Here is a 15,342-nt window from a genome sequence, read left to right as displayed (position 1 = left end):
ACCTAGAACTATTATTGAACCCCGCCGCGCTGCTTCGGGTCTTTCCAGTTTCCACAGAATTGGTCCCTTTCCTTCCCCCCCGACTGTCCTATAATTAATCCCTATCTGCCCCCCTCTTCTCTCCATCGTCTCCTGTCATGATCTTTGAGTGTCTAAACTCAGGTGGGATCCCTCGTCCTGCGTCCCGCTTTGTATCTCCGCAATTTTCTTTGACCGTTACGAGTTCTTTGTCCGAGCGAACCACCTCCTGGGACACCCATCATTCAATCTCCAAGCTGGGATGCGAGCTTACTGGATGAGTTAGGGGTTTGAACTTCTCAACGCGATTTCATCTATGCATTCCGCCGAAGAGATCTCCGACGCTACAGGTGCTGTGAGTACCGGCAGTGACGACACTCTTTCGTCGTCCGCGACCACAAACCGAAAGACGTCTACGACTGGCGCAATTGGCGCAGAGGGCACAGCTGGTGTCAAGAAGGAGAAGAAGAGAAGCAAATATCGACATGTAGCAGCATATCACGCCAAAGTGCGTCATTCCAGTCTCACGCGCGAACCCAATGTGACGGCAAGTTTCCTCGGCTTCCGCAATTTGATGGTGATTGTCCTAGGTGAGATTGACCTGACTAGTCTTGCTAAACGCGCCGCTGGGGAAATGCTCATGTCTTCTCTTCGTCTTAGTGGCAATGAACCTTCGACTCATCATTGAGAACTTCATGAAGGTAAGACCCTCTGTCATGTGGAGGCAACTGAGATGCCGAGGCTAACGGCGCCGGGTAGTATGGCGTTCTTATCTGCATCAAATGTCATGACTACCGCAAACAGGACGTGGTCTTAGGATCGATCCTCTTTGCCCTCGTCCCGTATCACCTTTTCATCTCCTATCTCATTGAATTGACTGCGTCGAAGCAGGCCAAGCAGGTCGTTGGCCAGAGAAAGAAGAATGGTTCCGCGGAGGCAGCTGAGCGCGACCAGCGGACTTTCCGGCTTACCTGGTGGCTTTCTGCTTTCTTCCATTGCATTAACACTCTATTGAGTCTTGGGGTTACCAGTTTCGTCGTATACTTCTACATCCACCACCCTGGAATTGGCACGTTGTGTGAGCTGCAGGCCCTCATCGTCTCGTTCAAGATCTGCTCATATGCCTTCACCAATCGCGACTTGCGCGAGGCAATGCTCAACCCATCTATGGAGTCGGCACTCCCAGAGATCTACTCGTCCTGCCCGTATCCCCGCAACATCACTCTCGGAAATCTCATTTACTTCTGGTTGGCTCCAACCCTGGTTTACCAGCCCGTTTATCCGAGGTCATCACACATTCGATGGTCCTTTGTGGCGAAGCGCCTGTTCGAGTTCTTTTGCCTGACTGTATTCATCTGGCTTCTCTCCGCTCAATACGCGGCACCCGTTCTCCGGAATTCCATCGACAAGATCGCTGTGATGGATTTTGCGTCGATCCTGGAGCGAGTGATGAAATTATCCACAATCTCCCTTGTTATCTGGCTGGCTGGATTTTTCGCTGTGTTTCAGTCGCTGTTGAATGCGCTAGCCGAAGTCCTGCGCTTCGGCGACCGCGAATTCTATACCGACTGGTGGAACAGTTCCAGCCTCGGAGGGTACTGGCGATCATGGAATCGGCCTGTGTATCTTTTCATGAAGCGGCACGTTTTCTCGCCACTCGTCGGACGAGGGTGGAGTCCGCTCGCGGCGAGTACTGTTGTATTTCTGGTCTCCGCCATTCTCCACGAGATGCTGGTTGGGATTCCGACACACAATCTGATCGGTAAGCAAGACAATCTGCAGGTTTCGTTTCCATGGATTCTGATCAAACGCAGGAGTTGCCTTTGCGGGGATGATGTTCCAACTGCCGCTAATTGCGATCACGGCCCCGTTAGAAAAGATCAAGGACCCATCAGGCAGGGTGATAGGAAACTCGATCTTCTGGGTTAGTTTCTGCCTCGTGGGTCAACCTCTGGGGGCCCTGTTATATTTCTTTGCCTGGCAAGCGAAGTATGGCAGTGTGAGCAAAATGGGGGTGTAGATCGTTGTCTGATTTGTTTCGTCACCTTTCTTCAATACTTCAATGGCTTCAATGGCAGTAACCGGGCTAAAACTGGCTTTAGTGCCTCTGCAGTTTCCATTCAATAGAATAATGCAAGGAGCAACAAAGCGACACGTCAACCATAGCTAGAAGAGAAACTCCTAGAAGCATCGTTACTGCTTACCGATCAGCAGGCAGCAGAAACGCGTAAGAAATGGGGGAGGAATTCCAGCACGGAACCCCGGCTGTGCGAGGGTCCGCAGGGAAAGCTTAAGATCCGTATCCGGCCGGATCCATACAAAACCACCGGAAATCTGGCTTCATAAGCCACACGAGCAATATCACTAAACAATCTCACCATCTCCAACCAACCAATTTGCACTCCACCAAATCAAATCCACTTCTATACTTCCCCATCATGTTCACCTTGACTGTTCCTGAGGGCTACGGGTAAGTCACTTTTAATCGATGCAACCTTACCCCTGTATCGTAACCTGGACTAACGATTTCCCCCTCGGGGGTTACACAGCGCCGTCATCGCCGTCGCGCTGGGCGCCATCCCCGTCCTGGGGTTCGTCCACGGCATCGTCACGGGCAGCACCAGGAAGAAGGCCCAAATCCCCTACCCCCACACCTACGCGACCGTCGAACAATGCAAGGCTGATGTGAGTTTCCTTTCTCCCACCGCTCTCCCTCCACCCACCCAGGCATCGATTGACTGATAATGACCCCCCAAAAAAACACAGCCCAAAGCCGAGCAATTCAACTGCGCCCAGCGCGCGCACGCCAATTTCCTGGAGAACTCCTCCCAGACTATGCTCTTCACGCTGGTGGCCGGGGTGAAATACCCGCAGCTGGCGGCGGGCTTGGGCGCGGCGTGGGTGGTCTTGCGGGCGCTGTTCTTGCACGGATACGTGTACTCGGGCAAGTCGGAGGGTAAGGGTCGGTACAGGGGGGGTCTGTTCTGGTTGGTGCAGGGTGCGTTGTGGTGGTTGACGGTCTTTGGCGTGGCGAAGGAGTTGTTCTAGGGGTGCACGGGTGAGGTTGGTGAGAGTGTGGGGATGGGGATGGGCTGCTGGTCCTGTGTAGTCTAGTTAATGTTCGTAAGGGAATCTGTTAGGTTTGCATCTTTTATTTGAGCAATTTTGTTTGTTGGAGCTCTGGGTGAAGACTGAACGGTAGTAGTGGGGACTGGTTGTTGAGGGATTGGTGCTCATTGTGAGGGTTGGAGTAAGTGTACAAGTATCAGTTGCAATGGTAAGTAGGTTATGGTCAGTGGAAAGATATCTGGAGACTTAGCTCAGCATCTTGAGATACGAGGCTTGGAGCAGTGGCTGTCTGTATTCAAGCTCGGCGGAGAAGCTCTCAGGGCCGCAGCCTCGGCATTCGGCAGTGTGGCTGACCCCACGGTCGGAGGTGGAGCAATCTAGAAGCCGATGTGGCTGATGAAGGATGGAGGGGGAATCTTTGGGTATGATTTTATCGTCTATCGTGTTTTCTTCCGCAGGCCTTCTTTTCGTCAATACCCCGCCATTGAGCTCAATTACTTGACTGATATCATTATCGGAGGCCTCTTCACATACTGGTCAATCCCTCAATCAGCCCATTCCAACAAAAAGCTCCACATCCCACCCCATCCGCTACCACCCCGCAAAAACCCCGCCATGTCGTCCAAGTCGCAATTGACCTACACTGCCCGTGCGAGCAAGCACAACAACCCTCTGGCCAAGCGCCTCTTCGAGATCGCCGAGGCCAAGAAGACCAATGTGACCGTCTCCGCCGACGTGACCACTACCAAGGAGCTCCTGGACCTCGCTGACCGTAGGCCCGCCGAAACCTCTTTCACTCCATGATAAGGAATTGACCCCCGAGATATGTACATAGGCCTGGGACCCTACATCGCCGTGATCAAGACGCACATCGACATTCTGTCGGACTTCAGCAACGAGACCATCGAGGGCCTCAAGGCGCTGTCCGAGAAGCACAACTTCCTGATCTTCGAGGACCGCAAGTTCATCGACATCGGCAACACCGTCCAGAAGCAGTACCACAAGGGCACCCTCCGGATCTCGGAGTGGGCCCACATCATCAACTGCAGCATCCTGCCCGGCGAGGGCATCGTGGAGGCCCTGGCCCAGACCGCCGCTGCCGAGGACTTCGAGTACGGCGCCGAGCGCGGCCTCCTGATCCTGGCCGAGATGACCTCCAAGGGATCCCTCGCCACGGGCCAGTACACCACCGCCTCGGTGGACTACGCGCGCAAATACCAGAAGTTCGTCATGGGGTTCGTGTCGACGCGGGCGCTGGGCGAGGTGCAGTCGGAGGCGAGCTCCGCCTCGGAGGAGGAGGACTTTGTCGTGTTCACGACGGGCGTCAATATCTCCTCCAAGGGCGATAAGCTCGGCCAGCAGTACCAGACCCCCGCCTCTGCGATTGGTCGCGGAGCCGATTTCATCATCGCCGGTCGCGGGATCTATGCCGCGGCGGACCCGGTGCAGGCGGCGCAGCAGTACCAGAAGGAGGGCTGGGAGGCGTACCAGGCCCGTGTTGGCGGAAACTAAAATTGAGTGAGGGGTGGCTGTTTATTTTAGACGATGTACAGGATTAGCAACATAATGCCATGTTACGACTAATTTGCTTTCAAGCATCCAAGCTCTCGGATAAAGACGAGGGGGTTTCGATCCTGCAGGGAAGATAAGATCCCTTGAATCAGTCATCTTGCCTTTCAGGCCCATTCAGGCCATGGGTTTTGTGATTGATAACATGGGAGATGATAACCTAATCTAGACCGAACGAGATAAGACCTGAAATCCAGCCTCTACCTTACATGACTGTAGAGGCAGGCAGATGATGGGTCTGTGGATCTCCCAGCATATCTCAGCATATACTTTCCTCTGGCCAAGATTGTTATCTGCCAATGGATGGATGCAATATGGCCATGCTATTAATGTTGAGTTGGGGGAGGTTGCAAAGCGCCGGCCTCCAGATCTGGAATCCGATGCGGAACGAAGAGTGACAGTTCCGCGCTTGCAGGACGTTGTTGAGCGACTTTCCTTCCTTCTCCTCTCCTCGCCTCATGACGTCGCAAGATAAGCGACAGCACGATTCGTCCCTCTGCCATCCTCAGTCGAAAACAACCTAGGAGCATCATGTCCAGCCTCGAGTCACTCGGCTAATCTCTCCAATGGACGAGTGGCAAGTCCTCTTCGACCTCAACATCCTCCTTCACCCCCCTCTCCTCTCTCGAACCTGTTTCCCCCTCATTCTTATCTGACTGGATGGCACTATCGTTTAGTACTCCAACTACTGCATGCAGCTAACGGGAATCCAACCCTCCTGATTCGGTCGATAAGCCGTCTACCCCAGATAAACCAGATAACAGCCAAACAACTAGCGTCTTATCTCCGACTATGGGACTATGGGACTATGAGCGCTCATGCAACCCCATCTCTTGCAAGCAAACCAGTTGTGAATTCCATTGCCGATCCGGCTGCACCATGACATTTCAGAGGACAGTCATAAAGCCCATTTGGTCGCTCTGGGTCAATCTCCGCTTGCCCCCTTGCCTCCTGTCTGTCACACCCGTCCTTCATCCCCACACTTCTATCCCCTTTGACGCATTCTTCTCTTTTCTCTCCTTGCTTCCTCGGTGTCATTAAACATGGGGGACGAGAAATCCCAGTCGCATACAATGGTCGATGAAGAGAAAGATACCACCAAGGCCGTGGATCCGGTCCTTCTCCAGCATGCGCAGGACGCAGACGAGGCGCTGGGCGTCTTCCAAGATCTCCAGGGGGAGGTGATCGAACTCGACGAGGCCACGAACAAGCGACTCTTGCGCAGAATCGATTGGCATATCATGCCGATCATGTGCTTTGTCTATGGCATGAACTTCCTCGACAGTGAGTGATTCCATGCGGTTCAATGCGGCAGCATGTATGTTGACATATTCTAGAAACAACCCTGTCCTACGCCAGTATCATGGGCATCAAGACCGACATCAACCTGCAAGGCGATGACTATCAATGGCTAGGCAGTCTATTCTACTTTGGTGCGTACTTTCATACGCGGCCATGTAGCAGGAAGACTAACAGTTCATCAATCAGGCTATCTGGCATGGGAATACCCGACAAATAGACTTCTGCAGAGACTTCCCTTGGGGAAGTACTCCGCCGTGTGCGTCATCATATGGGGAGCTATCCTGTGTTGCTTTGCTGCAGTGTCGAACTTTTCCGGAGCTGTTGCCATTCGGTATGGCACCCCTGCCACTGTCTCATTCGACTCTTCTAACGTGCAATTAGCTTCTTTCTAGGCGTTTTCGAAGCCTCCGTCACCCCGGGCTTTGCTCTGCTAACCTCTCAGGTGAGTCGGCCCGAAGTACACCACACTACTTATCCCTATTCCAGCTCTAACATGGTTACATTGAGCAGTGGTACACTAAGTCCGAACAAGGCAGCCGCGTCAACATCTGGTTCAGCTTCAATGGGTTCGCACAGATTCTCGGCGGCTTCGTCGCCTACGGTATCGCCGTCGGCACCGAGAAACACGGCTCCGCCATTGCTCCCTGGAAGATTGTCTTCCTCGTGACGGGCCTCCTGACTGTCCTCCTTGGGGTCATCTTCTACTGGGTAGTCCCTGACAGCCAGCTTAACGCACGCTGGCTCACCAAGGAAGACCGCATTCTGGCCGTGGCCCGCGTTCGCGTCAACCAGCAAGGTATCGGAAACAAACATTTCAAGCTCCACCAAGTAAAGGAAGCCTTGATCGATCCGATGACGTGGGCTTTCTTCTTCTACGCTCTCATTGCAGATATCCCCAACGGCGGAATCACCAATTTCTTCAGTCAGCTGGTACGTTTCCATGCCCTGAACCTCTCAATCTGTCTCCACCACCACCACCACCACCACCACCACTAATCATGCAAGGGAATAGATAACCTCCTTCGGTTACACTGCTGAACAATCTCTCCTCTACGGCACGCCCGGCGGCGTCGTGGAGATCTTCTCCCTCATTGGCAGCGGCTTTCTGGGCCAATACACCAACCAACGCCTCCTCTGCAGCGCGGGCGGTCTCGTCTCCGGTATCCTCGGGATGATTCTCATCGTCGCCCTACCACTCTCCAACAACGTCGGCCGGCTGATCGGCTACTACCTGACCCAAGCCAGCGCCACCTCGTTTGTGGCCCTGCTGGCCATGATCTCCTCCAACGTCGCCGGCTACACCAAGAAGACAACCGTCGCGGCGATCTACCTGATCGGGTACTGTGCGGGCAATATCATCGGTATGTGTTTCTCCCGTGCCACACTATCTGTTTACCAGAGAAACCTACCAACCTCAAACTTGGCTCGATAACTGAACAACAACCAGGCCCGCAAGTCTTCCGCCCGCAAGACGCCCCCCGCTACGTCCCCGCCGAGATCACCATCATCGTCTGTTACGGGTTGTCGATGATGATCCTCGGACTGATCTGGTGGTGGTATCGCCGACAAAATGAGAAGAAGGCTCGCATCCGCTCGAGTCCGGAGTATATCCGGTTGGAGAACCAGGAGTAAGTCCCTCACTCTCGTCCACACCTTCCTTCCGTCCTCCCTTGCTATCACTTTGTTTCTTCCTTTGCATCTCAAGCTGACTTTTGGTGCCAGGTGGATGGACCTCACGGATTGGGAGAACCATGATCTTGTCTATGCTTTGTAATGAACAACTCTTTCAGGCCTGGAGCCTGTTGATCTACTCCTTGTTATATACTTTCCCTGTGTAAGTCACAGGTTATCTAGGCTTTCATGATAATGGTATGATATGACGTAATTCTATGTGCTTATACCAAATGTGCTTCTGAGTATCCGCGGCGAAGTACAACTGCCCCCGTGCAGCTTACCAGGTTTTGTTGACAGCAAGCATAGTTCACTCAGTCTCAAGAAAAATATGGATCATCTTCACGGATCAAATTGAGGACCTTTTCTTGAAGTCAAAGTCTCTCATACAGGCCATCTCCCATGACATGCGTCTCTCACTCATCGCAACCCATAACCCGACTTCGCATACACAGACAAGCTGCAAGCTGCAAGCTGCACAAACCTCGTCTCATAGGAATCCACAATCCTCGGTACACTGCAAACCAAGTCACAGGACTGCCCATACAAGATACAGACTCAAGGAAGGGTGTTCCCCGTAGACCATAGAACCTATCCTCCAGATAGGATATCACTCATCCCACAACTCCCCTGTCTCAAACAGTCACACAAAAAGTACTCAGCCTGTCGAGTCACGGCTTTGCAGAGAAGTCTACCTCATTGCGGTTTGGCTTCTAAGGCAACTTGCACTCTCCCAACAACTTAGGCCTCACATCGAGATATGGGGTGTGAGAGACATGATTTTGTCTGGAACATGATGTCAGTACGCCAAGGTTTATGCAATCGAATAGGAGAGGGTTTTCATTGGCTGACCATGGTTTGTTGCAGTACTGAAGTAGAATATGTCACCGATAATGGTTTCATCGATGACCCAGGCCCGTCCCAGCCACCCAACCGAGGCCTGTAATAAAGGAAGTGCTGTTGAGGAGGACGATGTGGAGGAGGTGGAATGTAGGGTGTTCATGTGTGGGCAGTCGCTGTCGAAGAGGTTGCTGTCGAAGAGGTTGCTGTCGAAGAGGTTGCTGTCGAAGAGGTTGCTGTCGAAGAGGTTGCTGTCGAAGAGGTTGCTGTCGAAGAGGTTGCTGTCGACAAAGTGGCTGTGAGGTTGCTGTCACGGAAGATGCTGTCGTAAATAGTCGTTCTCGATGATTGTAAAAGCTAGTTGTATATGTCCCAGGCCCATCCCAGCCACCCAACCGAGGCCTGCGTTGAGAGATACGTTGGCGACAAGAAGGTTCTTGTCGATGAGATTGTTGTCGAAGAGGTTGATATCGAGATGGTTGTTGATGAGCAGATTCTGTCGCGTGAAGACCAGTCCCCACTGCTCATACTCGGCTAGTGTCGCAGCGCAAAGAGAACGTCGCCAATATCATTTATCATGACATGTTAGTTGGACTCAATTGCATCAAGGAGGATAGACGTCCTTAGCACACTTACTCTAAGAGGTGCTAGATGGTCGTTGTCCCAGGCCCGTCCCAACCACCCAACCGAGGCCTGTAGATCTCGTTGTCTTGTCGAGGTCGTCGTCAGTGCTGGTGGCGCGAGGTCGTTGCTGTGAGACCGGTGTCGTGAGGTCGGTGTCGTGAGGTCGGTGTCGTGAGGTCGGTGTCGTGAGGTCGGTGTCGTGAGGTTGGTGTCGCAAGGCCGTCGTCGAGGACCCAGGCCCGTCCCTGCCACCCAACCGAGGCCTTCGATATCGTTGCCTTGTTGTTGTCGTCGTTATCGAGGTGGTCGTAGTCGTCGTCGTTGTAGTCGTCGTCGTTGTCATCGTCGTCGTCGTCGTTTTCATCGTCGAGGTCATCGTCGAGGACCCAGGCCCGTCCCTATCACCCAACCGAGGCCTGCCGAGTTCGTTGCCTTGTCGTCGTCGTCGAGTTCGTCGATGCCGTGAGGTCGATATCGTCGAGGTCGTCGTCGTCAAGTAAATCGTGCTCGTGATCACCCCTACCACTATCCCAGGTCTGTCGCGAGAACAGCTGCTGCTCCGAAGTTGTCGTTTGAGCAGATGAATCTGGGATCCTTGCACCCAGACCCCATTCCATCATCCAATCACCCAACTTCTCCGAAAGAAACACGCCCATCCCCTTCAGACCCGTTCCCCGAAGCAATCAGTCAGCCCGTTCATATACGTACGTACATCAACAGAAGAAGGAAATGAACCATGGGAGAACAGCGTGTATGAACAAGAAACGAGAAAAGAAAACTATGTATCCTGTTCATCAACAGATGTCAGTCAACATCCACTAGACCGAGGCTGTTTCACTCACCCGTTCTCGAAGTGACAGCAGCGTCTACACCAGGAAACCTGGTGTGCAGGCCTCGTATGAGGCCACAAAAAGGTTACTTTATTTGTCACTTCTTGAACCCTAAAACATAAGTTAGTCAATAGTGTATGCTAATCCGTTGCCAGAAGGGACCACTCACTATCCTTCTATGGAAAAAAGAAGCAGAAAGGAAAGAAAGGAAAGACAAAGGGAAAAAGAAAAACAAAAGAAAAAAAGAACCAAACAAAATGAAGAAATGAAAAGCAGGATTAGTATAAAACATAGACTGTGAACCCACCGTCTATGTCCCAGGCCCATCCCAGCCACCCGCCGAGCCTAGGAAAAACAATAGGGGGAGGAAGTCCGCCTGTATCGATCAGCCAAATGAGCCATGTCAATATGCAAACATTGGAAAGGTACTTACACCTTGACCCACGGGCACAGAATAGCATCGAGCTAACCTGATCCCATGAGTGAAAAAAAAAATATCCCAGGCCCGTCCCGACCACCCAACCGGGGCCTTTTACAATATACATACTACTGCAAGACAAGTTAGCCAGGTTCAGTCAGGATAGTGAGCACTTACCAAGGGAGTGCAAAACTACATTTACATAACCCAGGCCCGTCCCGTCCGCCCGCCATGACCTGAGGTTGTCGCGTATGGGCTTTGTCGTGTCTCCGGCCCCAACCACCAACCATGGCCACGAGACAACTACGAAGTGGCGCATATGGGCTTTGTCGTATATCCCAGCCCATTCCCAACCACCCGGCCAAGGCTGTTCAGAAGCTACTGTAAAGCAAAGTTAGCTCAGCATAGCCAGACAGGAGATCGGCACTCACCGAATTGACACAGAGCTACGCTACAGTGTCTTTGACCCAGGCCCGTCCCAACCACCCAACCGAGGCCCGTCTACGCTACTATAGACCACAGTTAGCTCAGCTTGATTCAAAGAGTGTCATGATCACTCACCGAAGGGACACAGAGCTACGCTACAGTGTCCCGCCCTAGCCCGTCCCAGCCACCCAACCGAGGCCAAGGCAACTACTATAAAGTGAAGTTAGCTCAACTCAATGGAGAGAATGCAACCATCACTCACCGAATGGACACAGAGCTACGCTACAGTGTCCAAGACCCAGGCCCGTCCCATCCACCCAACCGAGGCCTGGTCAAACTACATCGACGAACCTCCATTAGTCAGTTTCTCGTTGCTATGGTGAGGTCACTCATCTGTTTGATCATGAAACTTGAACATCATCGACATCAGACCCTACACGCGTGTCTGATGCCCCAGGCCCGTCCCGTCCACCCGTCCAAGGACCTGTGCAAGCAAATTGTGTCTGCAAACCTTTGTCAGTCAAGTGCCAGTAGCTGCTAACACTCATAGAAGACTTACCAGTTTCTTTCGAAACTGCACTTAACAACACCCAGCAGCCTAAGCTGCTAAGTGTTCCCAGGCCCTTCCCAGCCGCCCTACCATGGCCTGCGCAGACTGCACATGCACGGAACCATCAGTCGAGTGAATACTGTCAAAGAGGAAGGGGAACTTTCCTTGTCGAATATACATAGCAAGATTCAAACACCAGACGCCCGCGTGTCCGATGTCCCAGGCCCGTCCCGTCCACCCGTCCGAGGCCTGTTCAGACTACTGTGTCTGCAAACCTCTGTTAGTCAAGTACCAATAGTTGCTAGCAACCTCAGAAGACTTACCAGTTTCTTTCGAAACTGCACTTAACCACACCAGACACTCGCGTGTCCGATGTCCCAGGCCCGTCCCGTCCACCCAGCCAAGGCCTGTTCAGTCTATCGTGTCTACGTATATATACAAGTCAGTCAGCTGCTCCATCTCAAGAAAGGATAGATGGCTTACCAGTTTCTTGCAAACCTGCACTCAAACGCCGTACACGCGTGTCCGATGTCCCAAGCCCGTCCCGTCCACCCAGCCAAGGCGTGTGTAAGCAAGATGTGTCTGCATAATGAATGTTGTTAGCCGAGTGCACAATCTTGAGAGGAAGGACTTACCAGTCTCTTTCGAAACTGCACAAACACCAGACACTCACGTGTCCGATGTCCCAGGCCCGTCCCAGCCACCCAACCGGAGCCTAGGAAAGAAAATTAAATTCAACAGATCAGACAAGATAGAAAAGATCAGACAAGATAGCAGAAAATGACAAGTAGATCAAATGAGATGATAGACACCAGGCAGCCGTGCTGCCTGATGTCCCAGGCCCGTCCCAGCCACCCAACCGAGGCCTAGGAAAGAAAATTAAGTCAAACAGATCAGACAAGATAGCAGAAAAGACAGAACGCCTAACTCCCAAAAATCAACAAAGTGAGACAAATGAAACAACCAAAAGAGATAAAACAGATAAAACAGATAGAATAGATAGAATAGATAAGAAAGATGACAAGAAGATGCACATATGAAACTAGATACAAGGAGATACACGAAATAAGAAAAGAAACGACAAGATGAAGAAGGAAAGATAGGAAGGAAAAGAGACATATGAAACAACGAAATAAGAAATATGAGATAAATGAAAGTAGAAGACAGAAGATACAACAAATGAAACCACAGGCAAGGAGATATAGAAGATAGGAAAGATAGAAGATACACAAAATGAAGAAGGTAGTAAGAAAAGAGACATATGAAACAATCAAAGAAATAAGAAATAATCAAACAAATGAGACATATGAGACAAGAAAAGATAGGAAAGACAAATACAAGAAATGAAACTATCTAGAACGAAACACAAAATATAGGAAAGATATGCCAACGAGATGGGAAAGAGACACAAGGAGACAAGAAAAGAAAGGAAAGACAAGATACACCAAATGAAATCTACATACAAGAAGATAGGAAAGAAAAGACAGACACCAACAAATGAACACTACCTAGACACGATATGCACAAGATGGCAAGAAGATACACGAACTGTTAGGAGATGAGAGATGTGTAGGAGAGAAAGATTTCTCGAGCCTCGAGCGAGGGATCGCGCTGGTTTTGCTCCGATGCCAAGACTTGACGTCGTCGCGAACGCTGTCAGGATGTGTGCCTGAGAAGACCCAGGAAGCTGGAGGAAGTAGAGTTTGGCGTCAAAGTTTCTCGCTGGATGGCCGGCTGCCATGGTAGGGTGTCGAGGGAGGGTGGAGGGGGGAAAAGCAGACAAAAGAGTTTGGGCCTTCGGCTTCGATAGATGGAGCCATCCGGTGTTATTCCTGCGAAGACGTCGCAAAGCTTGTTCAGTGTAAGGTTTGAGCGGATGCGAGCCGGCCGAGGGAGCGGGGGATGGGCAGTGCGATGCCAACGACGCTATCTGTCGACTGCGGTGGGAGTTCGACTGTGAATAGTAACCTGCAAGTTTGACCCACACTAAAGTTAGCAACATGGCAGAGAGTCGGGTGCAGCAAGCTTACCTTCGTCCAGAGAGAACCATACGCCTCACTTCCTCCCTCTCCCTCTCCCTCTCTCTCTCTCCCTCTCTCTCTCTCCCTCTCCTAGCCTCGTTCTCTCAGAGAATCAAATCGATCAACGCAGGGGCAGGGACCAAGAGAATCAGGAACAGCAGCACATGGAACCACGGGCTGGCACCCGCAGCTTCTCTACCAGGAATGTGGGGGATAAGCTTTTGCCCTGACAGAAACTCTAGGTAATCGGCCGTCAAGCTCTTCTCTCGGAATTATTCTCCCGTGCAAACCCAATCCATCAATCAGGGGAGAGAATGCTGTCCTGCTGACAGGACCCCTTGATTGCCAACCATGGAAACTCGAAACTCATCAGCCAGCCCATGTAAAAATAGTACACTTTCAAGTCGCGGGAGTGGCTTGCAAGTCAATGCAGCTTGAGCAAAAGCTTAATTTCTGGATTCTTAGTCTGCTACATACGAACACAAACAAACGAAACGTCGGTTGCATGCCCACCCAGGCTCGAGTACCGTACAGTGTGGTAGAGTACAGTACATCCAGTATGCAACCTCGTCACATCAGAATGGTGACTACATTCCCAGCAACCAATAACCCCCCAGCCCAAGCACAGCTAACAGGATGGCCCACCGCATCAGCCCCCGGCGGATGTAGTACTCGGCGATGCGATCCACCGCCTGGGCGTCGTTGATGCGGGGGAAGGGAACGTCGGGCACCTCCTTGCCCAGCGCGCGGCAGAGGGGCTCCCAGCCCTCGCGGACATCGAACAGCACGAGGCGATCGGGCGGCACGACCTCGCGCAGCCACTGCAGGTGCAGCTGGTAGATCCAGGCGACGTCGCGCGAGCGATAGATGCGGTCCCACTGCGCCTGCAGCAGCCAGTTGTAGCCCATGAAGTGCCGCATCCCCGGGAGCGGGAGCAGCACGGCGCCCAGGAACCACAGGCGCACGATCGAGCTGACTTGTTGGATGCTCCGCACCCACGCGTCCGGGTCGCGCACCGTGCAGATGACTTTGCTGTCTGGGTAGAGCTCGAGGAGTTCGGGGACGAGCTGCGACGCGGGCGCATCGGTGATGGCGGCGTAGCCCGCGGTGCGGGTCTGGAGGAGAGCAAGCGTGGTGGCGTGGTCGCCCGACAGCCAGTTCTGGAGGATCCGCTTCCACGAGACGATCTCGGTGGGCGGGCCCATCAGCGTCTGGGTACCCCCGTGGTAGATGGGGCCGCCCAGAAGGATCTCCAGGGCGGCGCTGAAGGAGGCGGTTCCCGTGCGCGAGAGCCCGGCGCCGATGACTTGGATGTGTGTCCCGGGCTGGGGGACGGACGCTTGTTGGCCCATCGTGTACGTAGGTCGTAGGGAAGCTGGAGGAAAGGTTCAAGGCGAGGCTGGTCCGGAAGAGTTTGAGGGGGTGAGAACAATAATGGAAGGATGATGAGAGGTTGCAAAGGCGTTTCAGCGGCAGTAACCATCGAAGGGTCACACAAGTTACGGAGTACTTTCTTCTTGCTGGGGTCGCCCTAAGCGCCGACCTTGCACCGATTTCAAACCAGGGATTGACTTTTTACCCCTGTCCTGTACAGCCAGCAGAAAACTACTGGGTACTACAGGCAGGAACCAACTTCCAGTCCAACCACAACGGGCTGTCTATCTCCGAGCACCTCGACCGGAGGCTTTCCTTCGGCCGCGCAAGCAAAGTTCTCAAGCTAGCAAGAGTTATAATTAGGATGCAGGAATTTCTCGCTGTTTGCTTTCCTCGTGAACGCGATAGAGCAAGAATCTAAGAATAGTCGTCCATGTGATCTTCTACTGCCAATGATGTGGATGCATCGACATTACGGCGGAAAAGTGACTGAGAGATGACATCGCTTGTTGTTCGCGCCTCGAAGACGTTGTACACCACTGAAGAGAATGTGTCGGTAGAGTTAGGCAGTGAGGGAGATATGCAAGACCTGGATGTAGTGACTTCAGTAGGAATGACCTTTTGGGGCTA

General features: G+C 52.4%; 8 protein-coding genes across 8 annotated transcripts; 5 read left to right on the top strand and 3 right to left on the bottom strand.

The window, feature by feature from the left end:
- Window positions 1-47: 47 nt before the first annotated feature.
- On the top strand, window positions 48-2,232 carry BO72DRAFT_524083 (putative diacylglycerol O-acyltransferase (DgaT)). The gene is made up of 4 exons (XM_040949837.1): window positions 48-608; window positions 679-719; window positions 778-1,780; window positions 1,833-2,232. The coding sequence occupies exons 1-4, from the start codon at window positions 335-337 to the stop codon at window positions 2,036-2,038; spliced, it is 1,524 nt and encodes a 507-aa protein (XP_040805659.1). The 5' UTR covers window positions 48-334; the 3' UTR covers window positions 2,039-2,232.
- Window positions 2,233-2,456: 224 nt separating this feature from the next.
- Window positions 2,457-3,552, top strand: BO72DRAFT_524082 (MAPEG family protein; the record flags this gene model as incomplete). Its single annotated transcript, XM_040949836.1, has 3 exons — window positions 2,457-2,488; window positions 2,568-2,703; window positions 2,785-3,552. 3 exons carry the CDS (start codon window positions 2,457-2,459, stop codon window positions 3,064-3,066), a joined length of 450 nt encoding a protein of 149 aa, XP_040805658.1. The 3' UTR covers window positions 3,067-3,552.
- A 123-nt stretch (window positions 3,553-3,675) lies between these two features.
- Window positions 3,676-4,835, top strand: pyrG (orotidine-5'-phosphate decarboxylase pyrG). The gene is made up of 2 exons (XM_040943749.1): window positions 3,676-3,859; window positions 3,923-4,835. Exons 1-2 carry the CDS (start codon window positions 3,703-3,705, stop codon window positions 4,597-4,599), a joined length of 834 nt encoding a protein of 277 aa, XP_040805657.1. The 5' UTR covers window positions 3,676-3,702; the 3' UTR covers window positions 4,600-4,835.
- A 551-nt stretch (window positions 4,836-5,386) lies between these two features.
- On the top strand, window positions 5,387-7,732 carry BO72DRAFT_513798 (allantoate permease family MFS transporter; the record flags this gene model as incomplete). The annotated part of the gene is made up of 8 exons (XM_040949489.1): window positions 5,387-5,940; window positions 5,994-6,089; window positions 6,145-6,289; window positions 6,340-6,400; window positions 6,466-6,888; window positions 6,971-7,319; window positions 7,406-7,586; window positions 7,681-7,732. Exons 1-8 carry the CDS (start codon window positions 5,700-5,702, stop codon window positions 7,730-7,732), a joined length of 1,548 nt encoding a protein of 515 aa, XP_040805656.1. The 5' UTR covers window positions 5,387-5,699.
- A 593-nt stretch (window positions 7,733-8,325) lies between these two features.
- BO72DRAFT_175714 (uncharacterized protein) lies at window positions 8,326-8,900 on the top strand. Its single transcript, XM_040939425.1, has 2 exons — window positions 8,326-8,427; window positions 8,505-8,900. The coding sequence occupies exon 2, from the start codon at window positions 8,511-8,513 to the stop codon at window positions 8,769-8,771; it is 261 nt and encodes an 86-aa protein (XP_040805655.1). The 5' UTR covers window positions 8,326-8,427; window positions 8,505-8,510; the 3' UTR covers window positions 8,772-8,900.
- A 2-nt stretch (window positions 8,901-8,902) lies between these two features.
- Window positions 8,903-9,589, bottom strand: BO72DRAFT_175742 (uncharacterized protein). The gene is made up of 2 exons (XM_040939426.1): window positions 9,106-9,589; window positions 8,903-9,032 (listed from the first exon to the last, which is right to left on the bottom strand). The coding sequence occupies exon 1, from the start codon at window positions 9,467-9,469 to the stop codon at window positions 9,107-9,109; it is 363 nt and encodes a 120-aa protein (XP_040805654.1). The 5' UTR covers window positions 9,470-9,589; the 3' UTR covers window positions 8,903-9,032; window position 9,106.
- Window positions 9,590-9,593: 4 nt separating this feature from the next.
- On the bottom strand, window positions 9,594-10,745 carry BO72DRAFT_175699 (uncharacterized protein). Its single transcript, XM_040939424.1, has 4 exons — window positions 10,519-10,745; window positions 10,357-10,472; window positions 10,231-10,299; window positions 9,594-9,752 (listed from the first exon to the last, which is right to left on the bottom strand). The coding sequence occupies exons 1-4, from the start codon at window positions 10,686-10,688 to the stop codon at window positions 9,718-9,720; spliced, it is 390 nt and encodes a 129-aa protein (XP_040805653.1). The 5' UTR covers window positions 10,689-10,745; the 3' UTR covers window positions 9,594-9,717.
- Window positions 10,746-13,776: 3,031 nt separating this feature from the next.
- Window positions 13,777-14,798, bottom strand: BO72DRAFT_444185 (sulfotransferase family protein). Its single transcript, XM_040943748.1, has one exon. The coding sequence runs from the start codon at window positions 14,688-14,690 to the stop codon at window positions 13,926-13,928; it is 765 nt and encodes a 254-aa protein (XP_040805652.1). The 5' UTR covers window positions 14,691-14,798; the 3' UTR covers window positions 13,777-13,925.
- Between the last annotated feature and the right edge of the window lie 544 nt (window positions 14,799-15,342).

This window comes from Aspergillus fijiensis, assembly GCF_003184825.1.
Source record: "Aspergillus fijiensis CBS 313.89 unplaced genomic scaffold BO72scaffold_4, whole genome shotgun sequence".
Taxonomy (NCBI): Eukaryota; Fungi; Ascomycota; class Eurotiomycetes; order Eurotiales; family Aspergillaceae; genus Aspergillus; species Aspergillus fijiensis.
This window is presented reverse-complemented; position numbering and strand designations above follow the sequence as displayed.

Excerpts from the sequence above, each read along its gene's own strand:
- BO72DRAFT_175699 (XM_040939424.1), bottom strand. The coding sequence starts at position 10,688 with ATGGGCTGGGATATACGACAAAGCCCATATGCGCCACTTCGTAGTTGT. Across the intron at positions 10,300-10,356 it reads CTGTGCCCGTGGGTCAAGGT|GCGGACTTCCTCCCCCTATT; the intron begins GTAAGTACCTTT and ends TGATCGATACAG. Across the intron at positions 9,753-10,230 it reads ATGGGCCTGGGACATAGACG|GGGATGGGCGTGTTTCTTTC; the intron begins GTGGGTTCACAG and ends ACGGGTCTGAAG.
- pyrG (XM_040943749.1), top strand. The coding sequence starts at position 3,703 with ATGTCGTCCAAGTCGCAATTGACCTACACTGCCCGTGCGAGCAAGCAC. Across the intron at positions 3,860-3,922 it reads GCTCCTGGACCTCGCTGACC|GCCTGGGACCCTACATCGCC; the intron begins GTAGGCCCGCCG and ends ATATGTACATAG.
- BO72DRAFT_175742 (XM_040939426.1), bottom strand. The coding sequence starts at position 9,469 with ATGACCTCGACGATGAAAACGACGACGACGACGATGACAACGACGACG.
- BO72DRAFT_175714 (XM_040939425.1), top strand. The coding sequence starts at position 8,511 with ATGTCACCGATAATGGTTTCATCGATGACCCAGGCCCGTCCCAGCCAC.
- BO72DRAFT_444185 (XM_040943748.1), bottom strand. The coding sequence starts at position 14,690 with ATGGGCCAACAAGCGTCCGTCCCCCAGCCCGGGACACACATCCAAGTC.
- BO72DRAFT_524083 (XM_040949837.1), top strand. The coding sequence starts at position 335 with ATGCATTCCGCCGAAGAGATCTCCGACGCTACAGGTGCTGTGAGTACC. Across the intron at positions 720-777 it reads TCATTGAGAACTTCATGAAG|TATGGCGTTCTTATCTGCAT; the intron begins GTAAGACCCTCT and ends GGCGCCGGGTAG. Across the intron at positions 1,781-1,832 it reads TCCGACACACAATCTGATCG|GAGTTGCCTTTGCGGGGATG; the intron begins GTAAGCAAGACA and ends GATCAAACGCAG.